The 20,601-nt window shown below is 43.5% G+C and overlaps 1 protein-coding gene and 1 long non-coding RNA gene across 2 annotated transcripts; one reads left to right on the top strand and one right to left on the bottom strand.

Moving 5' to 3' along the window:
- Positions 1–1,897: 1,897 nt before the first annotated feature.
- LOC118219877 (deubiquitinase DESI2) lies at positions 1,898–20,024 on the bottom strand. The gene is made up of 5 exons (XM_035403383.1): positions 18,319–20,024; positions 7,269–7,341; positions 5,749–5,842; positions 5,127–5,268; positions 1,898–3,267 (listed from the first exon to the last, which is right to left on the bottom strand). Exons 1-5 carry the CDS (start codon positions 18,355–18,357, stop codon positions 3,019–3,021), a joined length of 597 nt encoding a protein of 198 aa, XP_035259274.1. The 5' UTR covers positions 18,358–20,024; the 3' UTR covers positions 1,898–3,018.
- On the top strand, positions 8,290–10,197 carry LOC118219910. Its single transcript, XR_004763884.1, has 3 exons — positions 8,290–8,376; positions 8,774–8,857; positions 9,917–10,197. It is a non-coding gene; the product is annotated as an uncharacterized LOC118219910 (long non-coding RNA).
- Positions 20,025–20,601: the final 577 nt, after the last annotated feature.

Consider the following 20,601-nt stretch of genomic DNA (forward strand, 5'->3'; position numbering starts at 1 on the left):
GACACCATCTAATATGGGGACTCATAGAATAGTGTTACACAGCGTTTTTTATGCTTGATATCAAATGCATCAGAAAGATACCTTTGCAACTGAATTAGGGGTGAGGTTAGGTTTAAGTGTAAATTAACGTGTGGCAGTGGAGGTGAGTGTGGAACAGCAGACACAGGGCAAGGATATGCAAGTTGTTTTATTACTGTCCTTATAATGTTCAAAAAGATATGTCAGACAAAACCCAACAGGCACAAATAAGTCAGGAATAGTGGTACAAATCCTGTATTTCATCACACCAGACTCATAGGAAATGCCTTTCTAGATAACTTGGTAGGAAAATCTGTGAAGAGGCTTTATAATGAAAATACTTCTGGCTCCGATAGCTCATCGAAACAGACAGGGTGCATTTGGTGGTTGGGAGCATCTGATAAACAGAAGTTTTTAGTTATTGTAGTCACCAACCCCATTACATGAAAATTTAGATAGACTGTCATTTCAGATATATGCAGGTATCTGTTAATATTTCACTGGAATTACAGTAGTCCCGCAGTTATGAGCCACCATTTAATGTAATAAAAAATAACTGAGGGCAACTGTTATGGGACTCGGTCTTTCTACCAAGAAAAGGCACAAAATTCAGGCTGCACTAAGATATGAACAGAACACAGAAAAGAATGTACCCATACCCTCGGTACCAGAATACTATAACATTTGTGACCTTCACATGCGGAGTTATTTGCAGAGGGCAAAAAAATCCATACATCATGATGTCTTTAGGAGTAGAAATCCCACTGGCTTGGTTTGTGGCGTACCTTAGAGTCCTTTAGTTTATCAGTGGTCATGTACCAGCAGCAACAGAAACGAACAAAATCAGACTGTAATTCTGACTTCTAACTTAGCGACAATGGGGATTGTATTCACAATGAATATGTGCGTTTGTGTAGCACATTTCACTATTTGATCTGCTGATACTGTAACAAAGCTTAAGACAAAATTAACACATCATCATAGTTTTCATTTTTATTCTGGATCCATTCTTAAAACTTGGTGCCATTGTCTTTTAACTCAGAAAAGGATACCAATTACGGTAAAATTGACACATTACAATAGAAAAAGTCATCTTACTGAAATCAGCAGTAGAAAGTGCCAACATTTTTCAGTAGTGAACATGGAGCACTGGCCTTCATCCATCATCAACAAATAAAAAAAATAATAAATAATTTAAATAATCACAACAGCAGTGATACTGTCAGTAACCCTGTTAGATAATACAGCACATAAAAACTAAATAAATTGTACACACAGAAAGAAAAAAAACCCCGCAATACCCTTGAACAACTTCCATTCCTTCACCAGAGAGAAGGACGGCACGTCACTCAATTTAGTATGAGTTTTTAAAAGTATGATATTTTAAAAGGTAAGACAAAATGGAGGTAAACAGCATAGAAGTATGTGGTCGTGTGAAATTCTAAGCAGGAAATTCAGATTGCTGTATTCCAGAAGCAACATTTTAAAAAGGCAACTTACTGCACACATTTTGGTTAAAAAAAACAAACAAAAAAAAACAAAACAATACAAAGGATACAAAGAAAATTAGATTAGCACATCTGCTATGTCACGGAGGGCAAGGCAAGATGAATACTTAACACCCCTATGGGCCACAGCAAAACAGTAACAGTGTAGTACGTTTGGATGGATTCACGGTTCAAAGGCAAGTCATTGTTGGCTGACATTCCCTTCCCCTCCTCCCCACGACATAACTGAAAATCCACAGCAAAATAGGAGGCGTTCCAGGGCCACGGGAAATACGACATACGTCCCCCCCCCCCCCAAACTCAAAGACGTTTCTGCACAAACCTTTCATTAAGCCTTCCCCCCCCTCCCACCCTCCCATCCCCACCCACACATCAATTCAATCATTGTGTTCAAGGAGAGAGAAAAAAAAAAAAAAAACACAAAGGCATTGTTATCTCTAAAGCCCATTAGTCCAAAGCTCAGGGGAAATTTGAAAGTGGTTTGGTGGGTGTATGCTCATCAGTATTCCCCCCTGAATTACTATACTCAGGAGCAGATACCAACTGTACACTTCTCGTAGTTTCACCCTGTACAGATACCTGATCGACGCACACCTGTAGCTACCTGTTGACGTGCCTTTGCTCAAGCTGTGTTCGGATTTGAACGATAAAAGCTCAAATCCCACAACAAACAGCAACAAGAGTAGAGGGGGAAAAAAATACTGCACAATTCTGAAGGACTTGAAACGTGAACGGAGGGTTTCATTTGGAACACAATTAAATGCATTCCAATATAAAAGTAAGTCACTGTTAAGATAAGCTTGGCACATTTGTTTTTAGTTCTGCAAATTGAGAAAACAATAAAAGCCTTGCTAAAAACAACCCCTCCCACAAAACCTAAAGTCCAAAATACTAGCCTGCCCAATTAAAAGACAAGGCACAGCCATGACAATGTTCATTATTCTGTAGTTTTTATAATGTAGTTCTTTGTTGAACGTGTACTTCTAAACAGAAACAAATACAGTCTCTGTCTATCTTCACTACCAGGGGCATCAGACGTCCAGCTAAACTACACTGACAACTTTGAAAAATGGGGAGAGGGAAGGCTGACTGAGGTTACAAAGAAGTTCCATGACAAAAAAAAACAAAATCCAAGAAGAGGGACTCAACAGTGGTCAGTCTGTGCTGTCCATCACTCGCTTGGCAACTCTTTTAAAAAACAGAAAATGAAAAATGACTTTGAAACTTTCCTCTGCAGGTAGGAGGAAGATCAAAAGTCTAAACACTTCTGTGAAGTTTTTTTATTTATGTTTTCATAAGTAGAGATAGAGCAGAAGTTTTAAAGGGCGGTGTGGAGGGTGTCCCTGGGATATTCTGAGGTGCCTGTTCCTGCCTCTTCATTTTCGGGCACAAGGTTTCATCCAAGGGGTCATCCAAGCCTAGCGGTGGCGCTGTGTCCCCTGAAAGGTGTCTGGGTCCGGAAGGCGGGGGGGGGAGTCCGCGGCGCGGCGGCTCAGACCCGCGTGTGGCGGCAGCTGTGCGAGGATCCCGGGCCGCCGGTGGCTCCCGCAGCGGCGGAGGAGGGGGACTCCTCGTCGCTGGACTCCTCCTGCTCCTCCTTGTGGAGGCCCAGGCTGATGTGGCTCTGCAGGGCCGCGGGGGTGAGCCACTCCTTGGGCAGGCAGCTCTGCAGGAAGGGGATGCAGGAGCTGAAGTAGGCCAGCCGGTTCACCCAGCGCGGGATCTCCCGCCCGCACAGCAGCTGGAAGCCAAAAAAAAGACAAACGGTTACGAAAAAAGAACGCCCCTGTGACTGTTTTTTGTAAACACTGGATGATAAGGTGTATTTTTACAGGGGGGGGGGGGGTTGGGCAGACACCAAAGTGCACAAATTTGAAATCTGCACCCGTCCATTTGCGGATGCGAGTCAATGTCGGAAACTGACGAAATATTGTGCACAGTGGGGTTCTTGTCCAGACAATTTAATTACCAGATATGGCTGTACACCTCTCAGGACACGCCGTGAAATTTCGGTGCAGGGAGAGAATTAATTAATCAATCCACAATATCGCAGTCCAGAAATCCCAAATCACAGACATGGCTCGGGACGGCAGTGTAGCACAGTGGGTAAGGATCTGGGCTTGTAACCAAAAGGTCATATGTTCGATTCCTGGATAGGACACTGCGGTTGTACCCTTGAGCAAGGTACTTAACCTGAGTTGCTTCAGTATATATCCAGCTGTATAAATGGATGCAATGTAAATGCTATGTAAAAAATTGTGTAAGTCGCTCTGGATAAGAGCGTCTGCTAAATGCCTGTAATGTAATGTAATGGGACGGAGCATGCAGAAGTTGGAAAATGCAGATGTTCACAAGAGAAATTACCGTTCATGACCGACACACCCCAAATTTCACTGAAATTTAACAGGTTGGATAACTTCCAGAACCTTTTCATGCAGTTTAAGTTTCTGCGACGTGAATGGAAAAGTGAAATCACTGCGATAAATGATTTAGACTCGAATAGATTTAGATTCAAATTTTCTAGAATTCTGAAGCAGAGAATTTAACTGAAACCAACAGAAACCATTCTATGGCGTTTAGCAGATGATTGAGCTTGCGTTAGCGGCCCAATTAGCACCTGAAATGGGTTGACGACTCCACCCCATACACAGCAACACTAATGGCCCTCTGTTTTCCAAACTGAAAGCAGTACTTTGGATCAATGAGTATGTACGCTTCTTACTTAAGTTTTTCAGATTCATTTATAGGACAGGATGAAAGAAGATCTAAATTCAAAAGAAAAATCAATCCGCTACTTAATTCTAAAGTAACACTGCCAAATATTGTGACTTTGCAGCAGTAATTACGTCCGAGTCCATTCCCGTGTATAAACACTGTCTGGCCACAATAACTCTGTTTGCCAGTGTGTGTAAACAGAACAGAGAGAGAGAGTTCCTTCATCCTAAAGTTGTCCTGCTCACTAATGACAGATGACGGTTTCTGCAGGAACTGACACTAAAACTCTTAACAAATAATAATGTCAGAGGTGAAGAATACACAGTATTTTTATAAATGTAATGTACATTTATGTATTGATTTAATAAAAGCAGAGCTGCATTCAGTGTATATACATTTCCTTCTTTATGTACTTGCCTCCCCATACTGCCTACTTACTATTATTAGATATAGTTACATTTAGATATGTTGCTATTAGGATATTCAAAGACAGCAGTCGATGCCAGTATTTATGCAGATGCCATGTATTTGCAATTTAATCTGAACAAACAAACTGAAAGCGCTCTTGTGCCTTTAAAGCACGGTGAAATGATGCTTTAATATACAAAGCAGAAATGTCAGGCTACAGCACAGCTTTAATACAGCCCATATCAGGGCTGCGTAACCTTGTTCCTGTAGATCTACTGTCCTGTGGGTTTTCACTCCACCCCTAACAAAGCACAGCTCATTCAATGGCTAGAAACCTCGCCGAGCTGATACTTAATAGCGCCGAATCGGGTGTGCCAAATTAGGGCTGAAATGAAAACCCTGTTCCAGGGGAGTAGATCTCCAGGAACAGGGTAGGGAAGCCCCCCGGCCCGTATCACCACCCGTGTGCACACTGACCTCGGAGAGCGAGGAGGAGAAGTGGTTGCAGTTCTTGTGCATCAGGTGATAGGCGTTTCCCTTGAACTCCTTCCCCAGCTCCTCCATGATTTTGTCCACGTCTTCCTCCGTGAAGTCTGTGGTGCCCAAGGCGATGGCCTCCCTGCACGGGGCAGAGAGAGAAAGCTCAGCCCCGTCCCGTCCACGCTCACAGATCACAGCTCAGCTCAATTCAGTTCACACCCCAGCTGCCTGATACTCCACACAGCGCCTCATCACAAAAAAACTCCAAATCTTACACACACTCCAGTGGCCAGCATGCATTTGATTACATTTACACATTTAGGCCTATTCTGTATGTACAAATTTATATATATTTATTAAGAAAAAATGTGAGAAAAAAAGTGAGTTTTTCCTGCCTCCCTTTCAGCTTGTTAGTTATCAACAGCTGAAGTCACATTCACACACAGAGGGGAGAGTGCACAGAGACGGCGATAGAGGGAGAGGCTTTACCGAAGAATGAAAGAGGAGAGTGAATGTACGAGGAAGAGTTTCCTCACTTTTCTCTGATAACTTCTGACCCCTGACCCCTGACCCTTGGCCAAGGTGAACAGCATTGCTCTGGGAGGGATGTGACACTCACTTGAATTTGAAGGTTTCCCCCAGCTCAGCGGCGTTGCCAGGGGTGATCTCGAAGATTCCACTGAAAGGGTACGGATGACCCCCGTATGCAAACTCTGAAGAGAGAGGAGTGGGCATACGTTCAGTGAAACAGACTTTTAAGATTCACCTTAAAGACACAAAAAGTAGCTGAAACTTTTGCTAGAAACATTTTAACACTGAGTGTTCTCAAAACAAAAACAGTTCTTCAAGGCTGAAATAACTGAAAGGTCATTCTTTTTTTTTTTTTTTTTTTTTTTAAATCAAAGCATCTGAAGATAAGTTTTTGAGTCGAAGGGGGAGTCATTTCCATTTTATTCCAGTCTCGGTTTGTGGATTGTTACTCCCAGCTCTGGGTTCAAGGTGGTGTGGCAGATGGTGCATTTTGCTTTTCATTTCATTCAACTACATTTCAAAAGGGAAGAACACCAGCAGCATCCACAATCCCACAAGAGACGCATTGAAACATACTACAGTGGAAATTGTTTGCCAAAGGAAACCTAACATACTGAAAAATACTACAATGGAAATGGTTAGCTACTAACCTTTCATGTGCCCCGATTAGGATCTTACACACATTTCCTTGCATAAATGTTTGCCTTACAGAATAAGAATAATGAGTGAATCATGGCATTTATCTAGGTAAGTGGCAATTGTACACCATATAACACTAAAGAGAATCTATCATTTATTCTTGCTGCAAACATTGATGTGTACATTTTTTAGATAAAGAGATTCAGTTATGTATTATTAAAGTATGTTCACATTTTTCATCCAGTTTGGTTAGCTGTGATCACTTCACAGCCCATTCTCACTGCTTGTCTCCAACGACCGCATGACATCACCGTATGACATATCCCACATGCACACCATACTGTGACATGGGCATGAAAGGCATGGATGTGTGATTGTCTTTTTTAAATTTCTTATTCAAGAGAGCGAGAGCACCGTATGACTCAAAGAAGGCGGCAGAGTGACAGATGAACTGCTGCTAGCTGCTTGTGTCAGACATCTGCTGATCGGGGGGGTAAGGGAGGGTGGGGGGGGGGGGGGGGGGAGAGAGCTGTGGAGCTGTGCCTGTGCCAGGCACACGAAGCAGGACTGTAATCCCTGGCAGGCAGACCGTGCCGCTGTCACGGTGCCGATGAGCACATTCTGATGACTCAAACGATGACTCAGTGCTGAGGGAGGGAGGGAGGAAGGAATGTGTAGGGTAGCACAACTGAGCACCAACAGCCACTGGATGACAGGAACGAGGCAAGCACATTCCCCCCCACTATTCCGCCAGTGTTGAGGTTGTATGCAAGGGTCATCACTTGGAGGGGGGGGGGGGGGCAGGCTGTGGGTTTTAATTTGTGGCAGGATGCTTACTCTTCCTTCTGTTCAATCAGGGTCTTCGCTAAAATCCAGCACAGGAGCAGAGAGCCTGCAGAACATGCACTTTCATTTGAATAACCCCAGATTATAAATTATAATTGCACAGCGACACCGAGTGGTCCGTACCTCTGCCGTAGATCTCGATGCCTGAGTGGAAGACTCCAATACCCAGAGTGGAGGTGTACTCGTTGATCCAGTACTGCAAAAAGAGAGAGAGAGAGAGAGAGAGAGGGGGCGTGTTCAGCAGATGAGTACCACCAAGACGTTGCACAGCAACAGAAAAAATTAACCTGTGAAACAGTAGGTACTGATGCAAATTCACCAACATCTATGTTTCGGTCAATTTTTTATTAATATATATACACACTTTTGTTATTTTTACCCCCTGAAACCATTCTGAACAGGTATAGGTTAGGGTAAATTTGTTTAGCTAGGGTTGACCAGGGATATGCCTTTTCCTGTACGGTGTGGCAGCAAACCTCACAACCCGCACTGCACTGTAAATATATTTACACTCCAGCACACAACGGACAAAACCTGAATGTTGCAGGAAATGCATTGGTTTCTCTCATAATCAATAATCAGCTCATACATTCTCACACACGTGTGGGCTACACACAAAATCAATTAGCCTCTCCATTTACACCAGACGGATAACGCATTAATGTTTTTCATGCAAACGCAGCAAATGAAAGAGGGAAAGGAACAGCAACAAGCTTTTAAGAAAAGAAAAAAGAACCAATCAGGACAGATGAGATGAATCTCACCAGGCAGAAACACAGACACCCTCTCCAGAAGGATAAGGGGAGGGTGAAATTAATGCAAGTTAGCTCGCCTCAAAGAAGAAAAAATAGCAGATATTGATCGAGTTGAATGTAAATGGACCGGTGCCGGGGAGGAGAGTGCTGAATGGAAATCCAGCACCAGGCTTAATAACTGCCGGCAGCTACAGTGAACACCCGGGGAATCTAATGGCCACGATAATGATGTACTCTGGGCGGAAATAATCACGGATTCTCGGGGGAACAGCCTCAGAAAAGAGGCTACGCAATCCTCGGATCACACGAGGACATGACGGAAGAACGAGGGAGCGCTTTCAAAGTCGCGCGTGCCGCTCTTTCATAAACCCGCTTCTCCGGGAATCATCGCAGCTGAGACGAACGCAAGCCGCGATTGTCTGCGCAGATCTCCACGAAGGGCCCTGTTCCCGCGGACGCGCCGTTCAGCAGCACCGGTAATGCAACGCCGAATGCTTTCCACAGTCAGCATCTCGCGCAGGCATTTGACAAATGTACTTTTCCCCCTCTCAACGAGATATTGATGTTGTCAGGGATGGAGACGATAATGGGGAGCCGGGCCACCAATCTCTCTCTGCCGCCGAATGAAATACGTTAAGTATGACACGTGTTTGCCAGAAAACCTAAGTGCAAAGATGAAAAAAAACGATTGAATTTGTGATGAGAAATGAATACTAGCACGTCCCAGGGTTGCTACAAAAAGGCTCTGACTGTAATTTATAGGCCGTCTCACTAGTAGCGTTTGTTGTAATCTGTGTTTTCTTTTTTTCTCCCCTCCGCTATTGATTCAGTACCTTCCATGTTTCACATAAAACCCCGCCATTTGCATTTCAGCAAATGATCCCAGCTTTGATTACCACGTGGATCCCTTAACGAGCGGCTGGTTGCCAGAGCCACGCTTATAAATCAAAGCAGAAGGTGAGCGAATTCCCCGCACAGCTTGAGAGAAACCAGCTGGGCAGAGACCCTGCGTGGATATCAAGGCTACCGAGCGAAAGCACATAAAATAATACTGCAGATATCAATGGCGCTGACAGAAAATAAAAAAAACACTCTTTCATCACTGATGCTGTATTAACAGAGTTACAACACAGGGGTGGTAAATTCAACCTGTAGGATAAAGAGACTTCCCTTCTCGCTTTTAACTGCACAGACGTGTCCCATAAAAATAAAAATAAAAACAATGGGTCAATGCGGGCATGTGAGGCCTACAACACAAGCACAAGCCACAAAGCAGGTTTTCAGATGGGGTACATTCGGTGATGCTCAACAGACAGGTGGACTATCTGCTCTGCTTTTAAAAGTAGACAAGGTCAACTTTATGTGGTTTTTTAACAATGTGAAGGTAAATAATATACACTGACACACCTGGAAAGCCGTTCCATGTTCATTGTACCCTTTCCTTCCTGTCAAGACCGTCAGACATTTTCAGACACTGACTAAGATTCCTTTAAGGTTTAAATATAAGCTTGAGTTCAAATCACACAACACGCAGATTGGAAATGATAAAAAATGTCAAACAACATGCTGCCGTTTTCACTCACAAATGTTCTCTTTAATCACCCAATCCACTGTTTCCATATCACCATATTTTTATTCCACACTGTTTTATTCACATTTCAGGTACACCCATTCAGACTGACTTGCGCCGCTCACACTTTTGGGTTTTGAAAAAGGTGTTTGAGAATTCAGGTAACTGGTTCAGCTGGTTTGCAACTGGTTCAAGCTGGCAACAAGATGGTTGAGATTGCAACCATGCTGGCAAGACCATGTCCAGCTGGTGGGCCATCTTGGTACAGACAACAGACCAACAGCAAATTCCAGACGGTATCCTGCTGGAGCAGAAGCTGGTTCCAGCTCGATTCCCTCTTGGGCTGGGAGCTGGAATTTCCACAACGAAACCCACGGCTCTGACAGCACTTCTTAGATTTATCACTCCTTTCATTACAATTATGAAAATAAAATTTATTTTTCCAGGTTCTCTAATAACGGAGGAAACCCAGGAGCACAGGACTGTGCTACCAGCACACCATGGAGTAGTGTGGAGTAGTCCTATATCCAGATTTTCCTTTTTTCATCCTTTTTCTGGAGTCCTGCACTTTTTCTGAGTTCTTTCTGATCAGGTGTCAGGTAACAGAAACATTTTCTTAGGGTTTCTTTCATTGGCATAGTATATTGATCCTAATATACTATGGCTTGTGGAGGGGAAAATACATGAAAAAAAATGTACTACACCAAATAAATATTACACCAATCACTGAGTTTAAAATCTAACACGATACATAACATATGTAACATAAGAGGAAAATACTATTTGTAAGAGATGGTCTGCGCAGACTGAGTACGAACCATGCATTCATCGGTTGAAGTCTTTAAAATGCGACCACGCAACCATCTGCAATCACCTGCTCAAATCCAGCCGGGTTTGCAGCCGCTGAGCTGGGGATCAGAGCAGAGCAGTGAAGCCAGGCAGGCTGGAGGCTGGGGCCTGCTGTGTCTGATCATTCAGCAGCAGTGGGAACCGTGACCCTGGCTATGGATCACTACGGGAAAATCATTTCTTAAGCACTGGAATGGTCTGACAGAGCGGTCTGAAAGGCTTCCATACAGAGAACGTGTGATCAGAGCCCTCTTATCTGCGTAAAGGCAATTAACTAGTGGTGTGCACACACACACACTATCACACACACTCACACACTCACGCATGCGGGCACGTACACGCACGTGCGCTCGCACACACACTATCACACACACACACACATTATCACACACACACATTACATTCATTTGGCAGACCCTTTTATCCAAAGCGACGTACAATAAGTGCATACCGAAGGTCATTGGAACAACTACAGAACACAGGTCCGATAAGGTACAATACTCACTTTGTAACAGTTATTCATAGCCATGAACACGTTCCAGGTCCAGTTCACACAGTTACTCTCTGACCTAACCTATGCTAAGACAAACTAGGAGGCATGACAAGCTACAACATCAAGATAATGATACAAAGTACAATACAAGTGCTGGATGGAGGTACATGAAAAACGCAAGCATGCGCACACGCACACACACGTTATTTTTGTAATCAAATGTCAGTGCGGCACAAGCAGAAGGGAAACACCTGCATTCATAGCAGTGTTATTATTAATCTGAGGTCATGCAAACCTCTCGACTCAACAGAGCTTCAGCTGCCTTTCCGCAGGCTACAGCACTCTAGAGTTACTTAGTCATTACTGTCATTACCGAAATTGACCTACCATCCAGCAGATCAATAAGCAGCTCTTGAGTTTATTATATATAGCTTCTTGATTCGTTTTGCCTCGACAAACCTTTTTGACACAGGGAAACACACCAGTTTCAAGTTCAAGTCAAGCAACTACAAAAAGTGGACCCTCAGAAACACTGGAAGCAAGATTAATTCAATATTTCAATATTAATTCAATATTTAATTCAATAAGACATTCTAGACCCTTCAATCAACAGTATACAAAATCACTACATGGATACTTTTCTGAATAAGTAATAAGGTAAATTTAAGAATGAGGGAAAACTGAATAAAGAGACAGGTCTATATTTTTGGTAACCTCTGTGAGTATTTGCCTGTACTCATGTGTCGTCACCTTGGACAAACTGGCAAATTCATCGGATCCATTAAGCTCTTTTTATTCTTGGAAGAAACACAGTGGAGGAGGGGACAAAGCTAATCTCCCAACACACACACACACTCCACCCAACTCCCCACACCCACAATCAGGTCTAAAACACAGTCTTGAGAGAGTGTTTTAGAGGCCATTCCGACCAGACCAGCCCAGCTGTCCCTCATTAATATTTGAGCATGTTTCCCGATGCACTGATGTTGTACAATGAGCATTGTGGGGGTATTCTTTTACACAAGAAATGCACACTGTGTAATAATTTTTATTGCGAATCACCTAAAAAACCTATTAAGAATATATAGCCTATACATACACACATATACACATAGGCCTACTTGTCATACAATGTCGCAAGAATGGATTTAAACAATATTCAAATCATTGGACTCATCCTCATGGTGAGCCGATATAATCAAAAGGCTCAACTGCCCTATGAAGCACCATAAAAAAAATTCAAATGGATTCAAATGTGATCTTTTTGCATATTGTATTGCTCAAGTCGTACAGTGTACACAGTAGAGATGGGAAACGCTGGCAGAGGTCAGTATTTCCCCCACTCCCAACCACTCAGGCTCAGGCTCCATGTCATGCTCGGTCACATTTAGTATCAGGATCAAAACTCCGGTGACCCTAAAATGGACGACTCCTTTCCACTTACCCCACTACCCTCAACTGGACCCCCGCACACGCGGAGCAGGAAACAGGACACCGACGTGTGGCCGAACAGCAGCTGCTCAAGCAACTGATATCCCCAGCATAAAGCCAAGGGCTGTGTATCAGGCGAACAGCGCTACGCCCACGCGTGTCACAGAAAAGCGCCCGTCTGCACCAAACGGACAGCGACACAAGTGGAAAGAATCGGCCTTTGTGGGCTCTCGCCCCGCTGCATGCTGGGTAATGTACAACAGCCATGCAAGCGGGCGGTGTAGCGGCGGTTCGCGAACACTGCGGCATCGGCCAGGGCGACCGATTTAAAGAGACCCCTGGCCATACTTCGAGAGCCACCCAAAACAGGTCAGAAGCTGAACAGTTCGGGACAAATGTCATGATTTATTAATTTGGCACACTCTTATCTCGAGGAAGGCTGTCACAGCAAGACACATTAAGTGCACATCACAGGAGCTGCAGAAACAAAGGCAGGGGTACACATTAACGAACACATAAAGCATCAAGCTGAAAAAAACAACTGGCAGGAATGAGGATTTGCATACGACCACAGTGGTACAGGGTAAACACAGGCCTTAAATCCATTATAAATGCTCGTTGTATCATGGCATACAAAATGGCAGACAAATCACTGTAAGGGAAGCCATCTCAGCTATAGCTGAGTTACATGTGTAGGGCTACCTTACATAGGCTAGCACAGCACTCAACCGCAGATAACGGTTTAGAATGTTTAGAGAGCGAGTACTGGAAAACAATCAAACTCTTAACACGTCGCTTTACAGGATACAGTAGGATGCCACATCTTATTGCTAGCTAGTCCATCAGCTAAATAGCTAAATAGCTAGCCAGACATTTTGAAAATGCTCTTGTCCATATAATACTGCCAAGTGTTCACTTTAGATTACATTACAGGTATTTAGCAGACACTCTTATCCAGAGCGACTTACACAACTTTTTACACTGCATTTACATTGCATCCATTTATACAGCTGGATATATACTGAAGCAATGCAGGTTAAGTACCCTGCTCAAGGCTACAAGGGTACAGTGTCCAACCCAGGAATCGAACCCGTGACCTTTCCGTTACAAGCCCAGGTCCTTCCCCATTATACTACACTTTGTCCAGAGTGTATACAACACACAACCGAGGGTAAAAAAAAAATAAAATAAAAAAAAACTGTAAGCTACCAAACCGTGAAGTCAAAAATTTCTGTACCATTACACCCCTAGTCCTGATCACACTATTTTCATCCCTCAAAATGAGAAGCGATGGTCTGAGTCTGGAGGGTACTAGCTGCTGTCACAGACCACTTACGTTATAACCATCCGTCCCTGTATCTTCATGCTGAAACCCACACCCTGGTGTGTGCATTTGCTGCTGAGGATCACTGGCTGGCCAGAGGTTACAGAGTCTGGCCCTTTGAGTGGGGTCTGATAATGACCTGAAAGCTGAGAGAGGCTGCATTTCCAAAATGCAAGTCCATACAGCATCTTCACACACAATTTTGCTGATAAATTGGGCCACACGGAATTGCCCAGCACTGCTCTTAATCCCAGAATGCCACTGTTCAATGGACCCACTCCAGTTACTGCAGCTCTTCCCTAAGAAAATGAACAGACCAAGCACCTGCATCCTCAGTCGCATTTACTGCGCTTCCGCGCCTTCAAAGAGACACGTTACCGCCCCCCTGTCAGCGTTTCGGACTCGGGCCGCTCGCCCCGGCCGGCTATTCTGGAGCCTTAATAGAATTTTGGATTTTAGTGCAATCGGCCCCCCAGGAGCCCCGAGGCCTCGTTGGTCACGGCACCGACCGTTTGTGACCGAGAGCTCTCCGCAGGCTAGGAGCGGCGCAGAGGGACGAGCAGAACAATAATTCAGCTCCCTCTCTCTCGCTCTCCCTCTCTCTCTCTCTCTCTGCTGGACGCGCCGCCACAGAGGCAATGATTGCTTTGCCACTGGCAAAAAAAAAACGCAAGATGTGAAATAAGACCTGGAGTCCTTTGCTGAAGTCAGGAAGGGTTCACGAGCTAATTAATAAACTTATGACATCCCGCTGTAGTCAAAGGTTCATAAGTGATGGAAAAACAACAGCGAACTGCAACTCGTGCCGATAATGAGCAGTGCACAGCTCTAATAAATGTAGTGAGAGCATCCACTTGAGAGGGCGCGTGTACACTGTGTACGAGACCCATTTATTGAATTCATAACATTATGCTCTATTGTTATTTTGTACTGTGCAGAAATCGTTCCCGGAGCCTTTCAGACAATGCCGCTGCTCTGCAGCCGTTATGTAACTCAGGCTGCATGCTGTTGTTCCAGCAATGCTGTCGGGCTCAGACAGGTCTCCCTCTACCTGCTGCAGTTCAGACAGCAGTCCCGCAAATGAAGCCACAGGCACACAGCGGAGGATGCGCTATTTTCAGTTATTTAGCGCCCATTGTGATGTCACTGAAAGCACACAAACCCACAGGGACCTGAAGGACATCACATTTGTGAGAGTTCATATAGAGGTCATACCACAAAGAAGCCATCTTTGTGTCATCTAATCGTACAGACTGACTAGGCTCAGTCCAAATTTCCAGAGCAGTTCCTTATTTTTCACACCATTTCATCGATTTTTCCGTTATTGTTGCGAAGTTGTTTTTTCTTCCCTTCGACAAAGGAGAATCGTGCCTTTTCATTCCTTACAAATCCATAGGGGCGTGGGTTCATTTTCTACCCCCCCCCCCCCCGCCCTTTTGTGTAGGTGACAGCCACCACTTACTGAGTGAGTTGGGCAGAACGTGGCAGAGCTCAGCGAGAGCTCTGTCCATAGCAGAAATAGTACCAGCACGCCCCCAACCCCCCTCCCCTCCCCCTCCCCACGCTTGGGCATTCAAAAAAAGAAAAAAAAAGTGTTGATGAGGCCCAGCGGGTGACGAGAAACACTTAGCTTTGAAAGCATTCTGCCGTTCTGCGCTGAAGTACGCTACGCTAAGAGCCCAAATTATTCTCCCCGTTATTCTGCCCGTGCTAAACACATCCTCTCACCCAGACATGCCTTTCATTCCCATCACATAGCGCTGACATGGCGGAGACAGCACCGCACCTTGTGCCCAGGAGATAAGGCAGGTGAACCGGGGCCCGGCAAGTGAACAGGTATGTGGAAGCAGGTGACACACACGAATAGAGACGATCACCCCCATAAGGCCTTGAACGCAACACTATTCATCCATCCAGGTACAGCCCTGGGCGTCGGCAGATGGAAGGAGAAGGTTTTAGCTTTTAATCCCCCTCAAGGCCATCCTTAATGTGCGCGATTTCTCTTTCTTTTGCTTCACCAAAACACCCTCAGCATTTCTGATGGTCTTTAATCCTTTAATGCTGGTACAGGACAAACTGCATAATGCATGAAGCAAAAATAAACAAATAAATAAATAAATAAACACGGCCATGCTTTCACCAGTGTAAATCACCTGACTGCGTTCGGTGTACCAGAAGACTGAGAGTTCCTAGAGATGCCCGAGAGCTTGCTATACCCACCATTCTTTCCGCAAACCAATTTAAGTTTTAGACAGCAGCAGCGTTTAAAGCTGCCCTAGACTGCCACTATAAAACCCACGACCCTGCTGAAAAATACCAAACCCGAGAGCAGTTTGGTTGGACCGCGGGTCACACGGTAATGTATTTAAACTTCAGATTTTGTCCCTCAATTCCGCAAATACCCACCCTGCCAGAAAGAGACACTTGTGTTTACGCTCCAAGAGAACTCTTTTGAGTTTGCTACTCAAACAACTACTTCATAAGACAGCTCCCTGTGGGTCTGGCTCTTACATTGTGAATGGTCTTGTATTTTCCAAAATATCAGAGGTTGCAGGACACCTGAGGTCATTACAGGTTTATTCAACTTGACAACATGTGAATAAGTGAGCCACAGACCTGGTTGGTTGTATCGTCCTATCATTTAAGCCCATAATAGCGCTGTTTCTCTGTTCATAAAATAACAATTAACAGTTTGTTCAAAGATCTACAATGACACACAGAAACAAAATGTAAGTTACATTTAGATTATTTGTCTGCAGTTAAAGCAAAAGTAACACACACACACACATTTCCCCTCAGGATGAAGGTGATGGACAACTGCTTAAAATAATGTCAGCAAGCTAGATACTTTGCCTGATGAAGACTACAAGGATGAACTTTGTTTCTCTGTAGTTCTGAAAAATAATATTTAATCAGCATTGGGAACTATGTTAGTGTACTACCACGGATACTATCATTATTTTACCTGATTTGTCAACAGAACATCCCAGAGGATAGGAAAAAACACTAATGAGAGCACTGCTATATTTTGTACTGTTGCAACTGCTTTGCACTGGCCCAAGATATATGACAGTGTCTCGTGTTTCACAGGTATATCTCTGGGGAAATTACAATGGAAATCTCAGTTTGGACTCTCACTGGGATCTAAATAAGAGTCCTCTACAGTGTCTTTCAAACAACTCACTCCATCAATGGTGTAAATACCAGCCTTCTCACAATCCAAGAAGAAAACAAGTGCTGAAAAAATCTGAACGTACCATTTAATGAGCACTAAAAGACAAGGATTCCATCTGTCCAATTCTCATTTGTTTCAAAGGCATCTCACTGATTTTTTTTTTCTTCCATCATTTCTTTTTGTATTGATCCTGTGTGGATTTTCAGAGGATCAATCTAGACACTGATGAGCCTTCTATGATAATACGAGAAATAATAATAATTCTAAAGCATTGAGAAACACATTTTCCCTTTGGGTTTCCACTTTATGCAGTCTGAAATTATCAGCAATCATGGTGAGGAAACAAAAAAAAAAAAACTCTCCTCTCAAGCCACTTCAAGTCCAATTACTTTGCGGGAATACACTAGCATTCTATATACCCAGAGCTCTACAGAGCTCCCATTTTGGGAGCATTTGCTCCTGGCAACTGATGTGTGCTAACTGGAAAAGTCATTTAGGAGCACATCTGCTAATTGGGATGCATTAGTGAGCTCCTAAATTTTTCAACTTCAGATCAAATGGATCTGGAAAAGCATGGAGCCCTGACATACCTACCTATTTAATACAAATCAACATTCATCTGTATTATTATCTTCACTGGTTTTAGGTCAATCTGACCTTCATGATAGCCACACATGGAATAAACTAATTAACCAACAGGATGCTTGCTGCTTTTTTCGTCACTGGTATGGCCGTGTGGGCGTGAACCTGTTTGCTGGTTCACCTTTCAAGGCACCTGCCTATAGCCCCTCACAAATACTAAATTATCTGTCTGAATTATAAATATTCAAAGAACACTATAGCCAGCCCCCAACTAATAAATCAATTAAGAAAAACATTTGGGTGAAATCAAACATTTTTATTTTATTTTATTCTTTTATTTTATGTTACGTACTTATTTGTATATTTGTGCTGTTTGCGGTTTGCCAAAAGCATCAAAATTTCGGCCAACAGCTCCGGGCCCACCAACCTGCTTGGAACTTGTTGTTTCAAGTTTCACTGAAATTTCAATAATAGTTCGACTATAGCATGACTTCTGCCAATTACATTTTTATTTTCTTTCATATGTTGCACAGTTATGAGAGCTACAAGTTAATATAAAAAATTATTGATTATTCGCTTGAAAATCTGAAGCACCTCAGAAAACCTCAGAATGTCGGGGAAGTTTTCAGAGCTGAAAGTATACTATCTGGTAGTGTGTAAGGGTAAATGGCTTTACACCCAAGTGCACATACGTTGCGTTAGTGATATAAATATGGTCGTGGGGCACATTTATCACCATTGGATCAAAGATCAAATCAAGTTAAGTTAGTCACCACACATAATTTTACACAAACCAGCAATATTTCGCATTTTATGGTTGCGTATAAATAACCACCGTGGTGGACAAATCGGACAGTGTTGGACATTTACAACACATATGTGGGATACCGTATAAAGTCCACGAGGAATGATACAACCACCACCTGAGTACAATTCCAAATTATGCATGGACTAGAGGAAAGATAAGAGATAAGATTAGATGGACGTCTCTTACCATATCATAAACGTTAAGGATGACAGGTTCATTGGCCATGGTTTTAGTCCTGAGATCGAAAGGCCAGTGTCCAGTCCCTTCTATTGCCCTTATTGCTCTGGGAATAGCAGCACTTCGAGCTCTCGTGCTCCAGGAGCGCACGCAGAGTGGTATTCTGTTTGAAGTCCGTAATAAATAAACATAGAAGACTGATTTCAGCTCTGCTTTTCCAGGTTTACTCCGCCGATTTGATACAGCACTCAAAGGGTACGGTGGGAGTTCTTCCACATTCCCCTCAATGTATAATCAACGTGGGTTCACGAATGAGAAAAAAATATAATGCAACTTAATCCTCCGTTTTGTCATTCTCCCGTAACATGAAACAAGTAAGTCGACGATCTTGGTCATTCACCGTGAAAGGCTTTCTACGGTTGAAAAAGCAACAAAATTCCAGAGGTAGATCATTCAAGGGGAGGCAGTAGGACATCGATTCAGTAGCTAGCCATCCAGCTAGCAGGCTAGATAGTCTAAATAATTGGTTTCCTAGCAGACAACAGGCACATATTGGCCTCCATATATTAACAGTATATAAGCTAGCAAGTTGACGTTGAAGATGAAATTAAGTACAAAACACCACTGTAGTTATTTAAGTTAGTTATGTTGTTCAGCTAGTTTAGGATGCCGGCTAACGAACACGTCGCGATTCGTTTTATCAAACAGAGGTTCGAATTCACCTGTTCCCGTTACAGCGCATCCCATATCGGACAGTGTTAACGTGTTGGTATGTTAGCTAGATAGCTACTCTACCGTTAACTAAGTGGCTAACCAGCGGACAATACAACAGTAATGTTCGACTGCTAGCAAAATAAGAAGAGGTTTGAATGATAAGCGGAAACTAGCTATTGTTTTGCAGAGCGCAAAGAAAACTGCCTTGCTTGCAAGCTAACAACGGCCATGAGATGCGTATAAAGAAAATCATTGAAATGTCACTCGCATGGATACTTCACGACCCGAGGACACGCGGAACCACTCGTACAACCGTCGTATACGGTTGACTGCAGGCACTTAGCTCAGGCAAGCAAGCTCGTTATTACTAGCTAGGATTCCAGCGAGTTCGCTATCAATATGAGTACATGTGGAGAAAATGAACAGATATTGCTATCTAGCGAATATATCAATATCTAATAGATTACATCTAGAAAGGCAGCTGGCTAACTAACGGCACCCTCCTCAGTTAACGGGTTCAACAGCGGATGCCCTCTGCTAAACGTCAACATGAAATATAGCTAGCTAAATAACTCGCATAGATAGCTGACAAGCCAGAAAACTAGCAAGGTAAAGGTCGGTTTGAAAATGGTTGATGCTGGTGCAATCGGTTCTTCCCGCATCAGTTTGTGTGTAATCCTCAACTGAAGAAGGAGAGAAGGACGACAGGTCAGTTCCTCTTGTTTCCTCACACAGCAGCCCCGGCAGAAGCGCCGAGTCGGGCTTCCTGGGACTCGCGTCTGATTGCCTCCAAAACTCTTATCACGGAACGACGGATGACATCACCCAAACCAATGGCGCTCTCTTGCTGCTTAAAGCTCCGTCCACCAGCTCTGAATGAGAGTGAGTGCGGAGAGATTTGATTACATCATCAGGCAGCCTGCTAGCATCCCCCTCGGGTGTGGGGGTAGATGGAAGTAGTATGTTGAAGCCTTTATCATCACTGCTTAAAGCTGTATACATTCGTTGTCTAATTATGAATAAACGTTCATTGTTGTTGTTGTTGTTGTTATAATTATTATACAACAATGACGCGAAGAAGGATACAGGTTCCTCATAAACAGGTTTCTGTTCCAAGAATAGAGCTATGAGGACTGTGTGTGTGACCGTGTGTGTGTGTATGCATGCAAGTTCTAATGTCAGTTTCATTGTGTCCTAGCTAACTGTGCTATAATGGGAACTGATTGCTTTGACCTCACTGCGAGCCGCAGAAACTGCCGTTAGCAAGCAAATAGAAAGTAGAAGGGAAAAAATACTCTAAATCAGACATTAATAACCTGTGATTCTTGCTTTAGGATATGACAGTTATCTATAAAACACTTTCATGTCAAGTAAGTCTAGTAAGTCTTTTAAAAGATCAGTTTATTTGAGGTGATTTTGTTTCTACTGCTTCATTTAGTGGTACCGAGCTTCTTGTTTATCTCTAAAAACTTAATACCCCCAGAGTGCTCATTGAGAGGTCTCGTTGGGACTCTAAATTTGGCTAAAGGATTTCCCCATGTCCTTATCTTGTACCCAGTGTGTGAAATACTGTATTTT

This window comes from Anguilla anguilla, chromosome 1 (assembly GCF_013347855.1).
Source record: "Anguilla anguilla isolate fAngAng1 chromosome 1, fAngAng1.pri, whole genome shotgun sequence".
In the NCBI taxonomy this organism is placed as follows: domain Eukaryota; kingdom Metazoa; phylum Chordata; class Actinopteri; order Anguilliformes; family Anguillidae; genus Anguilla; species Anguilla anguilla.